The sequence below is a fragment of the Mirounga leonina genome, unplaced genomic scaffold (genome assembly GCF_011800145.1).
Source record: "Mirounga leonina isolate KUSES-001 unplaced genomic scaffold, KU_Mleo_1.0 Mir_178, whole genome shotgun sequence".
In the NCBI taxonomy this organism is placed as follows: domain Eukaryota; kingdom Metazoa; phylum Chordata; class Mammalia; order Carnivora; family Phocidae; genus Mirounga; species Mirounga leonina.
In genome coordinates this window covers 17,979,925-17,997,912 of record NW_023270464.1, presented here as the reverse complement: position 1 = coordinate 17,997,912, position 17,988 = coordinate 17,979,925, and the positions used below count along the sequence as shown (strand labels likewise).

The following is a 17,988-nucleotide window of genomic DNA, read 5'->3' as shown; positions in this document are numbered from 1 at the left end:
TTCTCAGCCTCCACCGCGCTCTGGTGGAGAAGCCTCCATCAGGATGGGCGGACTGCCAGATCATTCAGGCCTTCCTGCTAAATCGAATAGGTTTCCAAAAAGTGTCGTGGAGCCACTGAAAGCAAAAATTTCAAAGGAAGCTGTACATATGGAGCCAGAGAACAAAAGATTATGGTTCAAGGTGCTTACCAAGGGTATCCGTGAAACAGCCTGACTCTACAGGTAATGAGCTCCCCATGAACAGAAGTATGTAAAGAAGGGCTAGAAAACCATTTAGAAGACTTCTTCCAAGCCTGAGACTGACTCTTAAATTTAACCTCTTCCTTAGTTCCCTTCGCCTTTTTATTCTCTACTAGATACCTCCCACCTTTTTCCATCCCCCACTAAACTTTGTTTTGTTTTGCTTTTTGGTTTTTTGGGTTTGGGGGTTTTGTTTGTTTGTTTTTCCTTCTCCGCTTGAATTGTCCAATTGGCTATCAGCCTACAGTTTTCTCTGTGCTCTGCTCTGCATGAAAACGTGATGCTAAGGGACTAGTCATTAAGTCATGCTGATCCCGCCTTCCAGGTGTGTCTCACACCTGCCTGTCCTCTTCATCCACATCCCCACCGTCCTGGTGTGGGCCCTCCTCATCTCTTGCTTGGACCCCTGTGGTATAGCTGCCTAACTGGCCTCACAGCTCAGGGTGGCCCCCTTCTGGTCCATCTTCTCTACTGCAGCCAAAATGACTTCTGTAACACCGCAAAGGACCCCTTCTCGTGCTACCCTGTCACCTACAAGATAAGATCTAAGCACTGCACTGGCTTTGTTATGTGTCTTCAGCACACGTCCTCCATCCTCAGCCACTCCCTTCAGCTCTACTTCCTTTTAGTTTGTGGTATTCAGCTTCCCCTACACAACAGATGTCTTTTTATCCTTCTCTCTCCATTTGGACAACTCCTACACACCTGTCAATGCCCTCCTCGAATTCACCCTTCTCTGTGAAGCCATCCCTTCTTTATCTTTGGTGCTCTTGCCTCTGCAGTTCCTGGCACTGCAGGAACTGTCTCCGCTGGCGGCGGCTCTCTCATTTCACTCCAGTGATCTGCTAAAAGTATTTGTCATCTGCTCTGATCTGTGAGTTTCCTGAGTGAGGGCTGGCATCCAGAACTGCTCCAGAAATGTCCAGGAACATCTAGATGAAGAGAAAGATGAGAAAAAGAGGGCTGAGTGGCTGCTTTAAAGGAATTTAGAGTTGTAATTACTTGTTTTTCCTTTCCATATTCTGTATCTTTTAGGAGCGGCAATTTCTCCGAAAGAAAAAAAATCGATCACTTATTTTCATCTCCAAAGATTTCATTTTTCTTTGCTTTTAACATTTAGATTCCTGGCCAGTTATTAACATTTTTCCACAGAGAAAATAAATCACCATGTGGGGGGAGCAGAGGGGAAGAAAAACTGATTTTTTTTTTTAAATTGGATGATAAAGCAATTTCTTTATGTGAGTGGAAATGAATTTAAAAAAAGGGATGAAGCCTTGCGATTGGTTAAAATAAAAATACAAGCTATTCGTTTTCCTGACAACAATTTTATTAACATTCTAATACCCAAAAAAGTTATATAAATCAGTTTGGGTTACTGTCCTGTTTCAAGAATTAAATGGACTCTGTATAGGCTGGTGTCCTGAAACCAAACAAGTCTCTATTCCAGAGCATTCTCTGACCAAAAAAAAAAAAAAAAAAAATTGGTCTTAAAAATTGCATTTCCCTTGATCTTGCATGTGCAAGAGTCTTATTGAATAAGAGCCTAACCAGGCTCCTGACTGCTTCCAGCTGCTGAAACAGCAAGCTATGGAATGCAATTATTGGACAGTGAGCTTCTCTGCTTCCCTCTGGACATATCCTTTCTTCACCAGATACCTGCCTTTTCGTCACATTACTGGAGGCCTCGTATTGTCCACAAAGCAGAGAGGTTCTCCTCCTGCGATTACAAGTCAGAGACTGAGACAGCCGCCGGCCCCAGGGTTGAGTGAGAGTCACGTTTCTCCTTCATGGAGGCAGATGTCGGGATGAATGAGGGATTTGGGGACACAGAGCCATGTGTATCCTGGAAAGGGGCCCTTGTGACAATCTAGCCTTCAAAACACCCATAACTGTAGAGCTCACTCCAGCAACTTTACCAAGAGCCCGCGTGGGCCAGGCAACAGGCCTTCCGCCTGTCACTCACGGCCCATGACAGCTTGGCCTAAAGTCAAAGAAATCTCAGGCCACCGGCCAAAAATGAGCAAAAAGCAATTTCAGTCTTTTCAATCTCTGCTGCAGTATTTTGAGAAAATGCCAAATGGTGGGTTATATTCCTGGTGCATTCACTCCCTCCTTCGTTCCTACTTTCCTTCCTGTCTTCGAGTTCCCAGAAAAGCTTTTCCACAACTGAAGGCTTCCTCCACCCTCTTCCCTCTTTCCCTTCTCGTATTATTCCTTCCTGCCCCCCTGCCCAGCCCTGTGCGTCTTACCTCACTGATCCTCACAGCAGCCTGAGGATGGAGGTGTGATTTTGTGATTTTTACTCCCTGATTACAGACTAGTCCCTTGCCCCTGGTCATGCAGAACGTGGTGGCACTGGTGTTGACGTTGTAGGTCTGTCCGTCTATCCGACACCGACCCCAGTGTCTGACTCGGTGACTTACCTCTTTGGGATTCTCACCTTTTTCCTCCTTGAAAAATACCTCTTCGTTCATACTCCATAGTCAGGACCCTCCGCCCACACAGGCTGGCCCTGCTGCCTCTCCAGCCTCAGCCTCCCCCCTCCTCCCACCTGCTGAAGAATGACTTGCTGTGTTGAACTTCCTGGGGTTTCCCCAACACACCCAGCTCTCCCTTACCTCTGGGCTCCTTTTGGCAAGTACATTCCTCCATTAAGCCCTTGAGATGCATAATCATTCTTTACCTGCAGCTGAGAAGCCTCCTCCCTGTTCAGCCCTCTTCCAGGGGTGCATCAGCACCCTGTCCTGCAGAGTCCTCCAGCACCTGCTCCATCCGACAAGGTCTGACCCTCCCACCCCCAGTCGAACAGCTTGTTGACTCCTGGGTCTGCCTCCCTAGGCTCCTGCGTCCAGGGACGGGATTCTCTTGTGGACCCTTGCATTTCTAGTGCCAACCATGGCTCTGGATAAAGGCCCCAGGCTTCCTGAACACCTGGCTGGAGGCCACGTGCTGACCCCAGGGAGCCACGGGTGAGAATACTACTCCCTTGAATAGCGATTGGCAGGCGGGTGGGTTGGCTGGTGCAGATTTCAGTACTAAAGCTCCAGTCCCTGTTCATCCCCCACCCGCACACAGCTTCCATCAGAACCTGTGAAGATTGCCCACAACTCAACTAAACGTGGATAAGTCACCAATCGAATAATTCTGGTTACAGGGGAATCTGGTTAGCATTAGTAGTTTCCTATTAGACTTGCCTTGCTGCCCTAGTTTGGGTTTTGTTTTCTTATTTTCTTACTTCCTATCTCCTTGAGTGAGAGCAGTGGAAGTTTCCAGGACTATGTTTAATATACAATTTCTAATTCTTCTCATTGCGTATGACCAGGAAGGATGACAAAAAAGATTGCGAGTTAATTTCATAAGCTTCCTTTGGCATGAATATATTGTCCAGATTGTTTCTGTACCTTTCACTCTCAGAAGTAATTATTCCAATGGAAAGCATGTTGGTATGAGGCTGACTGATTCCTGCAAGTTGTAGCCTTTTGATGTACGGAATAATTGAGTAGAAACAAACAAACAAAAAAAGACAGACTTATATCAGCCACCAGTAGAACGCTGAAAGTCAATCCAAGCCCAGCACCGCAGTTTGTAGGAGACTAATGATAGATCACTAATCTGTCTCCCCACGCCGGCAACAGATATGTGTCTGGCACCTGTTTGAGCGGAGCCCTGAGTTGGTTCTGTGGAGGGCTGGGGGGGATCCATGATGGACGCATGCAGGAAGCTTACTGTGGACTCTCATGGATCTCAGTCCTGTCTGCATATTAGGATTGCTCGAGAACTTTTAAAATCTGAGTCCTGAGCCTCGTCCTTAGAAACTCCCGTTTCTTTGTTGTGGGGTAGGATCCAGGCATCAGTAACTTTTTAAAGCCCTCCCCCCGCCAAGTGTTTTTGTACGTAACAGAGTTGAGAACCACTGTTCCCCTCCAGAGTGTCTCCACCTCGGAACTGGTGACATACGGGGCTGCGTTGTTCTTTGTTGTGGGGACCATGGGGCTCTGCCCATCAGATGCCAATAGCAAGCCCTGCTCATTTGTGAAACCACCCATAGATACTTCCATAGGTTCTGCTTGGGGGCCAAATCCCCCACAGTCGAGAACCACTGCTCCAGGAGAAGGGATGGGTTCCTAAAATTGTATCTTTCTAGAAGCAGCGTCTGAGCGGACACTGAGCATCCAGCCTTCAGTGTCCTTTTCCTTCCCACCTTTATGTGTTCAAGCACTGGAGAAAGTAAGCTGGTGACTGGAGGTGCCATATCAGCATATTACAGAAGAAGCAAACTGATGGCTTCTACGCCCTCTCTGCCCTGTACATGGGCTTATTGGGGTCTGAACCAAGGTTTAAACAGTCTGTGCATTTCATACACAAATCTGGATTTCTGGCCTCTCTGTAAAAGCTGGATGAGAACTGACCTGCCCCTTCACCCCCACAGGGCAGCAATTGCCTGGAGCTGAGAAATGGTCGAACCTGCAGACAAGACATCTGATCCCCCTTAGCCACAGTCTCCGCCCCTGACCACCCCTTAAACTTGCGCTGGTTTTCTTCTCTGCTTCCTCTTGCCCTCGAAGGTTTGGAGTCTGCAAGCTCTCTCATAGAGCCTGGCCTCGTTGGCCAGAATGGATTTAAAAGTCTATATTCAGTCAGGCAATGGCTTGTCAGAAGACGTGAAGATTCTGGAATCAATCCCAACTAGGGCGATGTCACCCTGAACATCTAATATATCTCAGGCCCTGGACTAGGCATTAGAAATACAGAGCTGGAAAGGTAGGAGCTCGTGTTTACGATGAGATGAGATGTAACGTATTGATAGAATCGTGTACAAAGGAACACCCATGAGCAACAGCTAACCTATTAAGCGAAAAGAGCATATTATAAAACAGTGTACAGATTATGATCCCTTTTAGTAAAGAAAAGGAAAAATCTAAATATTCTACATGGGAAGATCTATACAGAAGATATATAACATTACCTCTGGCTAGGGACTAAAAAATTAATTTTTATATGTTTCTATCATTTCTGCCTATTACTAAATTGTTCAAAATGCACATGCATCCCTTTTTCAGTAAGGAGAAAACTTTTTTATTAAGGAAATTAATAATAACCCGACATTTAAGGATAGGTGGTTACATTCTAAGAGAAGGAAGCAGACACGTGGGGAGATCAGTGAGCCTAGAGGGAACCAGGAATTAGTTTGGGGCAGGTGAGGCTGGAAGGGAGGGGTGCGGTTATTTTCCCCCCAGAGGAGGAGCCGTGGTGGGGTCCTTCTCGTGAAGGATGAGTGGGCATTCAGCGGTGGAGAGACACCGAAGGACATCACAGCATGCGCTGTGTGTGTGCACCCTGGGGGGTGGCGGGGAGGCTTGGACCCTGTGCTCTGGGGACAGGTTCCACTTGGAGGAGAGAGAGAAAGAGGGAGAAGCGTAGGGGCCCGGTGCTCATTCCCCATTCCTGAGCATGAGCCACATCCTTCCCCTTCTGTGATCTGCCCACACTTCCTGCCTGAGGTGGCTGGAACAAAGCGTGGGCCTTGCCGCTCCCCAAAGACCAGCCCTTTCCTCCCCTCCTGCAGGAGATAATTAAGGCTCTGCCCGGATGTGTTCCAGCATCTGTCTTACAGGTTCTGGGAGTGAGAGGTGGATGGAGGTCTTGCTTTCATCCCAGAATGTTTCTCCCTGGCCATATCCTTCAGCCAGTGACCTTGAAAGGGAACATGAGAGTCTATTTCTTCTTGCAGTTTTTCAACATCCCCTTTGCCTTGAGGCACATGGGTCGCTGGTGCTCTCTGTGCTGAGCTCTGAGGTCTTTACCTAAAATACCAGCTTGGGTTGGGCCAATGCGGTGAAGAGATTCTAAGCTACAAAAGGACAGTAATGAACGACAGAAGAGGGTCTGAGGGACTTGGCCAAATCATGAGGGAGTCCGTAGGTGTCTAGGACGTATAGGAGCTCATTGCCCCTGGAAGGAAAATGTCCTTATCTGTCCCTCTCTCATTAGGATGTCATGCACAAGGGATCCAAGGTCTCAGAGGCAGCCTCAGGACCGAGCACTACACATCTCAGCACTCTTGGTGGCAAACTCCCCTCCAAACTACAGAACGAGGATCCGGCTTTTAATCGAAATTGTCATTTCTGCCTAGGAACTGAATATGTTACAGAAAGAAAACCAGACAGAGTATTCTAGAATGTTGGGAGTAACCCTCCAGCTTTCAATCCAGGAGGCTCTCAGTACACCTGACCTCATCACCCCTGTACCTGTCCCCTTGGAAAAGTCATCTTTCAACCTACAAATCAGTGTTATTTGTACGATTAATAGCAGTTGATGCGTCAGTATTACATGTAGGGGGAAAAGACCCAAACACAAACAAGTTCATTTGCCAGTATTTTTGAAACATTGCTGAAAAGTATTTTTTTCCTTGTAATATGAGCTGTCAAAATAGCATGCTTATGATTTCCTGCATCAATAGAAAATTAGCCCCAGATTCCAAAGAGTAATTTTTCTATTTTCATGGTCTCCAGCTTTATTGTAATTATTTATTCCCATCATTCTATGTGAATAGAAACATTTCTCAGTGGAAATTAATGACTGAATGTGGAATACGAGTACGATTTCCAGTGAGTGTGCTACTCTTCTTCATTGATTTCTTCTTTATTTTGTAATGTTCTGGAGTTCTTCTTTTTTTTTTTTTTAGTAGATGATATATTTGTATTGTTCAGAAATCAAAAAGTGTAAAAAAAAAAGTGGAAACTCTCCTTTCCACCACTGTCTTCCGTTCACCTACCGTTTGACCCCACCACTCTGCCAAGTAAAGTAATGAGTGCTTTTAGTTTCTTGTATATCCAACTGGCATTTAATGTATCTCTAAGGTCTTTCTTATTCTGTACCTTGTGTGTGAGGCTTTCGTTGTTAATACTTTATGTTGGTGTTCTTTCTGTGTCAGTACATAAAGAACACTCTCGTGCTTTTTGACAGCTACGTAATCTTCCATTGTGTGGATCTGTTGGAGCCTATGTAACCAGTCCCTGTGATGGGCATTCAGATTGCTGCACGGCTTTAGGTCTTGCAAACATCGTTGTGTCTCTTGGAGTTCCTAGGTCATGTTATGCCCAGTACAGGTCTGCCTATAGGATAAGTTCTTACAGAATTTCCAGGTCAGTCCCACTCTGTCCTCTGGGTCAGCACTGGTACCAGATATTGCCAGGCCAGCTCCTCTGTGAGCACAGTGGTCATCTGATTATCACCATGATAGATCAGGATGCACTTATTTCCAGGAAAGCCAGACCCCGCCCCCACCCCACCTCACCTCAATATATGACACCAGACAGAGAATCCAGCTCCCCTGGAGACAGCAGAGACTGCATTCCCTCCCACAGAATGGCAAACTGGGAAGACATTCCTTTGAAACGGGGATGGAAAACTGGGCATGTTGCAGGTCAGGAGTGGTAAGCCAATCTCCTGGAGCCTGGTGTACTTTCTTACTAGTTAAATATATCAGGCACTGGCCAGGAGTGCATTGGGTTTACCACTTCATTCAGGTCGTGATGGTCTACAGGTGGGTTTTGAGACCCATCTGAGACTGGCCCGAAGGGACTGTTGTATCCAGACAGGGTGAGAATTCAGATTCCAGCCCTCTAGATCCCTTCAGTAGAGTGGATCGTTCTGTCACACCCAGGTCTGCTCTGTATTTTCCAGCTTCCTGCTGCTTGGAGCTTTTGCAAGTTTAGGAGTTCCCACAGAGACATCCGGTTAATACCAGCAGAAGGGCTGTCCCCCCACTTCCTTTCTATCTGGGATGGTAGTCTGAAACCCCATTGGTGGAAAGTCATCTCTCGCAATTATGGGAAAGGTGAAACTGTGTGGTCCTCATCTGCGGTTCTTTCCACCACATGTGAACGTGTGGGTGGAAGTTTCTTCCCAGACAGCTGCCTCAGCAGTCAGAGTCCCTGCACCTCCTTTAGCATATGACGTCCAGGCCCATCTTTTGTGTCACCTAAGCCCAAATGAAGGATGTTCCCCATCTCTTGCCATATGGCCACAGGCTTAGCATGTTCCCTTAGATACCCCTTGGAAGGGTTGCCCAGAAGTCCCAGCTGCCCCTCAGACCCTGGGGCCACCCAGTGGTTCCTGGTCATTGTGTCAGACTGAGTCACCTGCCCAAAAAGGAGACCCATCCAAGTCCCTGCTCGGACCCTCTGGCTTACCTCCTCCCCAGCCTCTTCAGCCCTTCTCGAATAAATTAAGTTAAATCTGAATAAATAAATACAGGTTTGCCCAGAACCTCTGGGAGGGACCCACCCATTTGTATCTTCTTTCCTTGGTGCCAGTAAGCCAACATCTTTGCTGGTTGTATTTCCCACTTCTGCTCTTCTGGTATTAATGACCTTACAAGTGCCTCGTTTTTGTCCAGTCGGCCTGAAGCTGCCCTTGGCCTGCTTTTGTCTCATCCCTCTCCCTGGCTTTGTGCACTGTCACGTCCCTCCCTTTGTCTCGGCCTCAGATCCCATGGCGGCTCAACTCTGCTGTCCACTCACTCCATCTCCGGGGCATTGGCTTCATGGACACATTCACCCCCTGGACCAGGAGGGCCGGGCAGTCGCTGAGTCAGACAGTCTGAGAGAAAGCGGTCTCTCTCGATCCCACGCCATTAGGGGCAGGAGCACAGACCAAATCCGGAGTGGATCCATTTCAGAAGGGGTTTTTCACTTCTCAGAGCAGAGAGGAACCAGGCAGTTGCCTTTTATGGTAAATATAATGCAGTCGAGCCCTAGTCCAGGTATTGGGCAAAAATCTATGACTGAGCACAGGTCCCAGTTACAGATTACTTTTTAAACTGAAACAAAGCTCACCAATCACATGGTTCATTCACCGGGTCCTGGCCCTGATCACTCAGTTCCAGTACTCACATCACATCTCTTAAGAGGCTGAGCTGGAGCTCACTTCTTAGGATGCTTGACGAGGCAGGACCACAGCCATCCCCAAGGGGCCTGTTCCTCATTTATACCTGAGCACTCTTTGGGTCCGTGTGGGTCTCGGCCCACCCCCCAGACTTGGACCTCTCTTTTCTCCCAGGCTACTGCAGGAATCAGAGACAGAAGGATTTGAGGGTTTGAGAAGGATTTAGGATACAGTGAAATGAATAGGACTTGAGATCTCTTCATTTGTTTGATAAATAGCTCTTGACTCCCTGTCATGAGCCAAGCCCTGTCCCCTAGAGCTGAGGATAAATTAGGGAGCAAAACCACAGTCGTGTCTGGCCTCACTAGCCTCATAGTCACGAGGAAGACGGATCAGACGTGGGAGTGAGGGTCGGGGTCCAGAATTACCACCCAGTTTCCAGAGAGTTAATAGGGTACCACTTCTCAGGCAAGAGTTGCAGAGGGAAAGGAGGTTGGGGCGGGGGATGTGCATCTGTCAGGGTTTGGTCAGGAAAACAGCACCCACAAGTATGTTGGAAATAAAGAATTTAGTGTGGGAATCAGAGCTACTGTGAACATGGGGGAGTTGGGGAATTACAATCTGGGAGGAGTGAGATGAAGGATCAGAGCACGGTTACTCCATCCCCAGAAGCACCTGCTCAGGTGGGTACGTGGGGGCTTGTGGGAAAATCCCAAGAAGCTGTGTTCACGTGGTTGCTGAGTGAGACGAAGGGGGTGCTGGCCACATCAGCAGGCAAACAGCCACATCAGTAGTTGTTGTCCTGTTGTCAGCAGGACAGGCAGAAACGAGGGGGGTGTAAACAGGGATGCTAGGGCCAGCCAGCACCTTCTGGGCACCTCCACAGGTGTGATGTCATCCCTGTGTCTGACCTTCTGAGGTAGCAGCCTCTGCTTCACATCTGCCTTCTAAACTGCACCCGCATCGTGCCTCCCCCATCTAGCCCTCACCCCTGCAGGGAAGGGGCTTCTAGGGAAATAGCTCCCAGCGGGGGGGGGGGAGCGCCAAGCTGACAGTGCAGAATCCGGCTCTGGGCGTTTGTTTTGGATTCCTCATGGAGATGGCAACGTGCTCAGAGCCCTGGGGCAGGATGAATCAAGTGGGTCTGGGAGGATTATGGGCTGTGGAAGCCAGGGACGGGTGTGGTTCACAGGCATGCACTCCTGAGGGGGCTCCAGTAAGAGAAAAGTGGCTGGTGGGCTCAGGATATGGATCGGGTTCCTGCCTGTGGGGGACAGAAGCCAGCCCAGCCCGAGTGAGGGGGAGCTTGGGGGATGAGGTGGGGGTGGTGAGTGTAGACAGCTAGCAAAGTGTGGTTGTGAAGTTGGAGTCTGAGGAGGGGAGGGAACAGTTTTCCTCAACGCTGAGTAGGGAGAGAAGTGACATTTTAAGTTCTAGGTGGGGGGACGTCCTGCCTCCTGGTAAACGCAGGGGAAGAGCATGACATATGTGTTCCAAAACCATCTGCTAAGCTTCACCTGCTGTGTCTCAGCTCCGTGAAATGCTCAGGAGAGTGTGTCTCAGACTCCGTCCTCCTCCCAGGAGCCATGGGGGTCTCCTCCAGCCGCGTGCTGAAGGTCCTGCAGCGGGGTGTGGGGCGTGTCGTCATAGAAGGAGGTGCCGGCTCCTCGGGGTGCACAGAGGGCCCCGGCTCAGAGCCGGCTCAGCGGGGGGATGCCTCCCAGAAGGAGGAGGTTTTCCAGAAGCCCTAGGAAGCCCCCAGGCAGAGGTGTGTGGGAAGGGGCAGAAGGGCAAGGCTTCAGCACCTCTGGGGGAATTACAGGAAACCCCACAGGGTACAGTAACCGGGCTGTTTACACAGAGGCACCTGCTCTGGGCACAGCTCTTAGGAAGAAGGGTCCAGCCCCACACCCTGTCTGTCCACAGCTCTGCCCCGTGGATAAAAGCCCCTGTGCGGGGCACAGCCGTATGAGGTGGCCCTGATGGGGCAGGGACGGGCGGCACCTAAAGGGCCTTTGGACACCCCTGAAAGCAACCCCATGTGGCTTGATGGGATGAGAAAACCCCCTACCTATGCTGTGTTCTGTGGGAAGAGAAAAGAAGGCACAGGGAGGGTGGAGAGGAACGAAGACAGGCAGGAGGAATGTAAAAGCCAAAGGGGATTTGTTTGACCCTCAGGAGGATTTTCCTTGGCGTGTGCTCTGAAAGCCAAGCAGTCCCAAGAAGAAAAGCAATGAATCATTTATGACTGTATTCATTAAAGGCCTCTGCACTATTATTATCAAATCTTAATTGGCTTGGCGCTTGCTTGGCACTCTCTCCCCGCCCCTGCTCCTCCCTTTGCCATCAGAAATTCCTCTGATGATGGAGGGACCAGACCGCGCCCGGGGGCAGGGGCAGCTGGGCAAGGATCCACCCACAAGATCAAATGGAATGCAGTCCCCCCCCCTTTTTTTTTTCCTCCTTGGATCAAGAATTAATAAATGTGTCTGGTTTGGGTTTTAGCTCACTGCCCGGGCGTGATCTGCTCCAAGCTCCTGGCACCTCTTAGCCCCCTTTGCTTACCCTGCCATGTGAGAATGTTCCCATTAAGTTGCCCCCTCCGGTGGCCCCCCAAGAGCAGCGACTTCGTGCATGACAATGCATGTCCTTTGTTCCAAGTGCCACACTGGGCGCTGAACCAGCAACAATATGCAGGTTACCTGATTTACTTCTTTTAATACATTTCGTTGATATTATCACTGCATAAAAGAGAGGACAAATTGGCAAGTAATTATTACGTTAATTTGGCAATGTTTTATCCTATTGTGGAGGCACAGTTTCCTTTCTAATTGTACTTGGCGGGGGGGACCCATAAGGGTACAGCTTATTGAGGGATTCTGGAACGTGGAAATGAAACACATAGGAGATAGGGCATGGGCTCTCCTCCCCGTAAATATTCCTTTATTTGCATGTGTTTTGCAGCCTCCTTAAGAAGCTAACTCGTTTATTCAGGCCTAATTAATGGAATGCCACAGAATGCATAATTAGGCTGTGACAGCTGCAGCTGATGGATGGCTTTGGGTTCGGAAACGGGAGATGCCCCCAGTTAAAAGGGCTGAATACTTGCATTTCAGAATCTCACCGGCTGTGCGTGCCTCACGACTGTCCCACCCGAGAACACGACTGTGGTTCCCGGAAAGTGCCCCAGTCCCGGGTGCCAAGAGGCCTTCCTCACCTTCCTGTGTGTGATGTGTGTCTGCAGCATGATCGGGGCAATGGCGCAGACACCCTCAGTCATCATCCTTATCAGGTAAGCTCAGACCCAGGGACTGGCGAGCCAGCCTCGCCTCTCGCCCTGCCCCTGCCTACCTCGTTGGGTGTCTGCAGTCCTCAGGAGACCAGAACGTCGGGTACTGTGTGAGTCTCACAGGCCAGCTTCCCCAGGCTGATAGGGATCCGTTACATTGGCCAGGGACCTCACAAGAGACCAGAAATCGTGGCCCAAGGGAGATGATGCACTTTCATATCCTCCCAAGAGTAGACTCTGCAGGTGATTATGAAAGGAACTTTGGTCCCGCATTGACTTTTACAGAGAGCAGCATCGTTGGAGTAAAACAAAAATGGCATTGGACTAGCCAAGTCCTCAAGTCCAGCTCCTGTCCAGCCACTGATCAGCCACATGATCTTGGGCACATTTTCCCCTCAGACTTGTTTCTGAATGGGGGCCGGGGAGTCATTGGTCCTGCTGGCCTCTGGCACTGGTGTGGGTCCCATTGAGACCATGGGTGTACCAGAAGTGACCGCTCTTGTATAAATAGATGGCTGGAGAGAGCACCCATAGTGTGTGGCTCCCCGTCTCTCGGGACCTGTCCTGGGGGCAGGGGACGTGCCTCCGAGGTGAACTATGGCGTCATCTTCCGAGTAATTTGTACACTTGCCAAGTTACCTAGAGTTGTGTGAGGAACCTAGAAGTGGAATGCTCCATAACCCAGTGTCTACTGAACCAGAGGAAGCGACACCAAACACAGACAGACCCACTTTACTGGGATGCAGCTAATTCACTCCTAGGGGGTAGGAATACAAGTAGGAATGCAATGCTTGAGTGTGACCTGTGCTGACAATGCACATCCCCAGCTGCTTTATCCACCTCCTCTCTCTTTCTCCCCATGGCCACCACATTTCCCGATCTTGGTTATGAATTCCTAAGGAAGAGCATTTCTACAAAGTGCTTATATAAGTGCTCGAGGAGGTCATTAGCAAAGCCTTGTTAATGTGCAGAAGCATTAAGGCAATAATAACAGAGTGCCATTCTATACTTACTAAACTTGAGAAATCAGTGTTAAATACTCATACCCAGTGCTTGCAAGGCTGCAGCAAAACTGGTCAAATCGCATACTGCTGGTGGGATTGAAAAGCCTGTCGCTCTAATTTTCAAAGAAGCAATAGAGCATTGTGAATCAAGAGTCATAAAAATGTTCAGATTTTTTATGAGGTAACCCTACCTCTCACCACTTAGGAAAATACTTCTCTACCAGAAAAACAGCTCCATGCTGACAGATTTTTATTACAATGTTAACTATAATAGCAGAAGAACCTGAATTGGAATAATGAATTAAATTATAGTACTGTACCATAGCTCCATGGGATAATGAACATTCTTAAGAATGTGAAAAGTATTTGTGGAATGAACTATTGCATTTAAATTATATATGGAGGTTGATTATATATAATATGCATGTGGACAAAACCCATCAGGCCCTAGGTATGGGTCTGGGGTGGCCGCATTATGGATAACTTATTTTTCATTATTAGAAATTCCTGTGAAGTTATATTGTGTTGGTCACACACAAAAGGCACCAAGGTGCAGGAAGAATGACCTTCATGACAATTAGCAGTGACTAGTCCCCTTCCTCTGCTCCCCATGATTTCTGTACAAAGAGCCAGCTCACTGTGACGGGCAGAGCAAACACAGAAAGTTGAAATCTTAATCACTTCCAAGTCCCAACTTGATAAACAGGTCTTGGAGATTTTCAGGACACATTTGATTCCTTCGCATAGATCAGCAACAGATGATCTACATGACCTAGGTTGGGCCTCAGCCACCCCGTAATTCCATGCTCTGCTGGGGCCTGCTGGAGGCACAGGCTCACACGTTGGGTCCATCAAGATGACCGGGGTAGCACCTTATTCTGTCACCGTCCCTGTCCACTACGCCATCATAGATGTTCTAGGCAGACACGAGGGCATAGCCTGGGCCACAGCCCAGATGTGTGCCAGTCCTTACCCTGTCCCAGAGTGATGGCCCCACTGTAGTGTGCAGAACACCCGTAGCGAGGATATAAGCTAAGCCCCACTGCGCCCCTCTTTGGAGCCAGCGCTGGGCTCCTGTTTTAATGACATGTTTACATCCTTATTAGCATTCCCCTCTACAGATGGGGAGGTGGAGGCTCAGAGAATGGTTAAGCAGTATTCTCAAGGTCATCAGCTCGTAAGTTGTAGACCTAAGCCCCCATCCCTGGCCTTGCCCAGACCTTTCAGTAACATTCAGACCTGAACCTTCCATTTCTGCATAACTAGACCTGAGAAGGAAGACTCCCTCTGGGGGAACCAGTTCCCCAACAGGATATGAAGGGAGATCTTAGCCCCTTGCTCATTTTATTCCTAATGACATGAGAGCTGAAAGGAAAACAAATTAAAAGTGGTAAGTATTCTAGCTCATTATGCCAGCATGTTTTCTTGAAAAGGACAATTTGCTTTTATTTGGATGTCTTTCAATTCAGTACCTTCAAGTGAATGTGCAAAAACCAGAACCATGGAGCTGAAAATAGCTCCGAAGAACTTGGATTTTGAAACATGTATATTCTAAAGAGAACTGGCTGTGGTTCTGTCCAGAAATGCTGATCTCATTGTTGATGTTGTTCAGGTATCTTGTTTCAGCAGCCAGAGAGTGGCTTTCCCATCGCTCAGAGAAAGTCTTGACCTGCTGGCCCGTATTGCACTCTTTATAATTGAGAGGAAATGGGTATTTCCCCAAGAATAACACATTTTTAGTTTTCACTGAAAATCTTAGAACTAGGGCAAAGATTGTAAAAACTACATCCATGTTCCTTTTGGTTTGATGGTGTCCTTTGACCACTCTTCTGAGAAGCCAAAGACATGCCCACCTGAGGCTCGAACCAGGTGGTAGGTCATTGGAATGGATGGCATTGGATGGTGAGATGAATGACCTCTGAGGTCATATAAGAATATAATTTTAGCCACTAAATCCATAGTCAGATTATGTATCCTGGGTATTAGATATCCTAGTGGACTTAGATATCCAATGGTACTTTGTTTCTAACATTTATTTTCTACAGAACTGATTGCCTAGGTCCTCCCTGTGTTGCATGGGTCTTCCTGGTCTTTCAGCCATATTGAAATGCTCCTGGTGTTTCCAAAGGCTCAGCCACACCAGACTCGTTCTAGGCCTAGCCCAGTCCTTCCAGGAGTCATAGTCGTGTGCTTACCTCTCCATCTCCCCTAGGGACTCATGATGGCAATAGCATAAGGGGAAGTTTCTCTGCCAGTGGTGTCCAGGATGACCTGAAGCAGGTGTGCATGGAGTCGGGCAAATAGTCTACCTTCACAGCCCCTCACCACCCCACTAGAGATGGGGCCAGCCTGGGTCATGAGTGAGAGACATGTGCCTACCCCTCCACCCACTTACATATTACTCAGCATATCATCACTGCACTCATGGTGAACAAGATACAAATTGTCCCTTGACTCAAGGAGAGAGGACAAGCACTGAATTAATACGAGTTTTAAGAGTAAGAGGCATTTCAAAAGAGATGTGTTATCAGCTGTGAAGGCCCCTTTATCTGGAATTGGTCATCTTTCCAAACCTCCTCTACTGTCATGCTCATCCCAGAAAATGTTATATTCTGAGAATATTCTAGAAAATGTGCAAGAGAATCATTCTAAGGGACTGTTGTAGATAAACCAAAGCCAGGGTGATTGAGTCAGTTCAAAACAAAGAACCATGACTCTGAAGGTACTTTTCCAACTTAAAAGGTACTGACACTGGATATAGATGAATGGGTTATTTTGCAAGTGGTCCATCTGCGGTGTCAAACCATGCTCGTCTGGATGATTTCACAAAATAACCTGAGAAGGTCGAGGGTGTTCATGGTGCTGGCTGTTTGTGAAGCTAGAAGAGAAATGGTCTTCCTAGTTGATATTTCCCCAATACATGTGTGTTACCAACTTAAGATGTTTTCCTGTCCTGGCAAAAGCAAAACGCCTTTAAAGGAAGACTTTAGGGACCACATTTGCATGTCTTTTTTCCAATGACAAGATTAGCCCTGTTATTAAAAAACACTTTTAAGTTCCTAAACTTATCTTGTCACTGCAGTTAGTTGTTTTTCAGACTTTAGGCAAAGAAAGCCGAATGAATGAATGAATGAATGAATGACCAATCAACCAACCCACCCACTAATTTCTAAAGAATGGCTCTGATGGACAGCAGTGGATGACTCTGGGGTCTGTTAATTAAAGCGGAGTGGTAAGAATCTTTTCCTTTCTTCTCTTCACCTCTTTGCACGTAGGACAGTCAGCCCTGAACTCAAGTCTTACGCCCTGGGAGTCCTGTTCCTCCTCCTTCGTTTGTTGGGTATGTATGCTCTCTTTATTCCCTCAATAATGAATTGGATGCTTATGACCAGGTGAGTAAATATCCGTGACTTTGTCCCGTTTCTTGAGCTTGCCTTTTTTTTTGTCTATGAAGTTTAATAACTATTAGTAAACAAGAGAAACTTTAAATCTGTACGTTTTGCTCTGGATTTAGACCTGTTCTCTCTCTCGACACTGCAAAGTTTTCATTTATATAAACTGTCTCTGTGCCACACTGAATTCTCAGTGGCATAAGAAGGGGAAAGTGATGGCACCAAAGGGAAAGAAAACATTTGATGGTGTAACGTGGCTCCCTCATTAAGCAAACCCTGGGCAGCTCATGAAATGCTTCGTTTATGGGGCTGCCAGCTGGGACAGAGAGGCGTTCTTACAATGCCTCACAAATGGAAACTTTGCACCCTTTAAATTTTTCCAAACGGATTGAGTTTATTTACCTTGGGTTTCCAGGATGGGGCAAATGTGACCTTCATGCTATAGAGCGTAGATTCCAAGGTTTGGCATGTATAAGGAATTAAGTCTAACCCTCTCATTTTTAAAATGAGAAAACAGAGCACGGGAATATTCCATGGTTCTCCCAGGGTCCTAGGACAGGCTTAGGCGAAGCTGGAAAGGCCAACCAGGTAACCCAGCTGCCAGGCATGCCCCACCCTTCTCCCTGTAGACCTCTGTTGCTTTATGAACGTCCCTTTGTCAAGGCCAAGATCAAAACAGGGTAACTTTTTTCCCTTGAATAGTAGTGGCATGGACATTCTATGGTAAATAAATGTGCAAAGGGAGATAACCATGGCATGTATTTTTAGAGGAAAAATTAAACTTCTCATTCTAAGTGTATCGCTGTGGATGAGCACAAAGACTCAACTATAGAAATGTTTATGAAAATGTTTGTAAAAAATGAAAAAATTGGCAACCACCCAACTGTCCAACAGCCGGGGAATTAGTTACATCCATTATGATCCAGAATCCCAGTAGGATTTATGGCCTCCTCTAAAATTCTGGAAAGTATTTATAGACTTAGAAAGGGTGCAGGACATGTAGAGGGGGAAGAAAAGTCTGTAATATACTATATACTCAAGTGTTTTTAAAGTATAAACGTGGAAAATATTAGAAAGCTAAACACAAATGTGGTATGTTATTGTCTGAGTAAAGAACATGTAAGTCATATTTTCTAAATGTGTTAAAATTTTGTATGAATATGTATGTGTGCCT

The 17,988-nt window shown here is 47.4% G+C and overlaps 1 protein-coding gene across 5 annotated transcripts in view; it reads left to right on the top strand.

The window, feature by feature from the left end:
• SLCO3A1 (solute carrier organic anion transporter family member 3A1) overlaps positions 1–17,988 on the top strand; it is a 305,060-nt gene that overhangs the window by 262,125 nt on the left and 24,947 nt on the right. For all 5 annotated transcript variants that reach the window (XM_035024065.1, XM_035024068.1, XM_035024066.1 and 2 more), the window contains exons 8-9: positions 12,246–12,421; positions 16,698–16,762. In XM_035024065.1, coding sequence (XP_034879956.1) covers positions 12,246–12,421; positions 16,698–16,762 — 241 coding nt within the window. The remainder of the gene's footprint in view (positions 1–12,245; positions 12,422–16,697; positions 16,763–17,988) is intronic.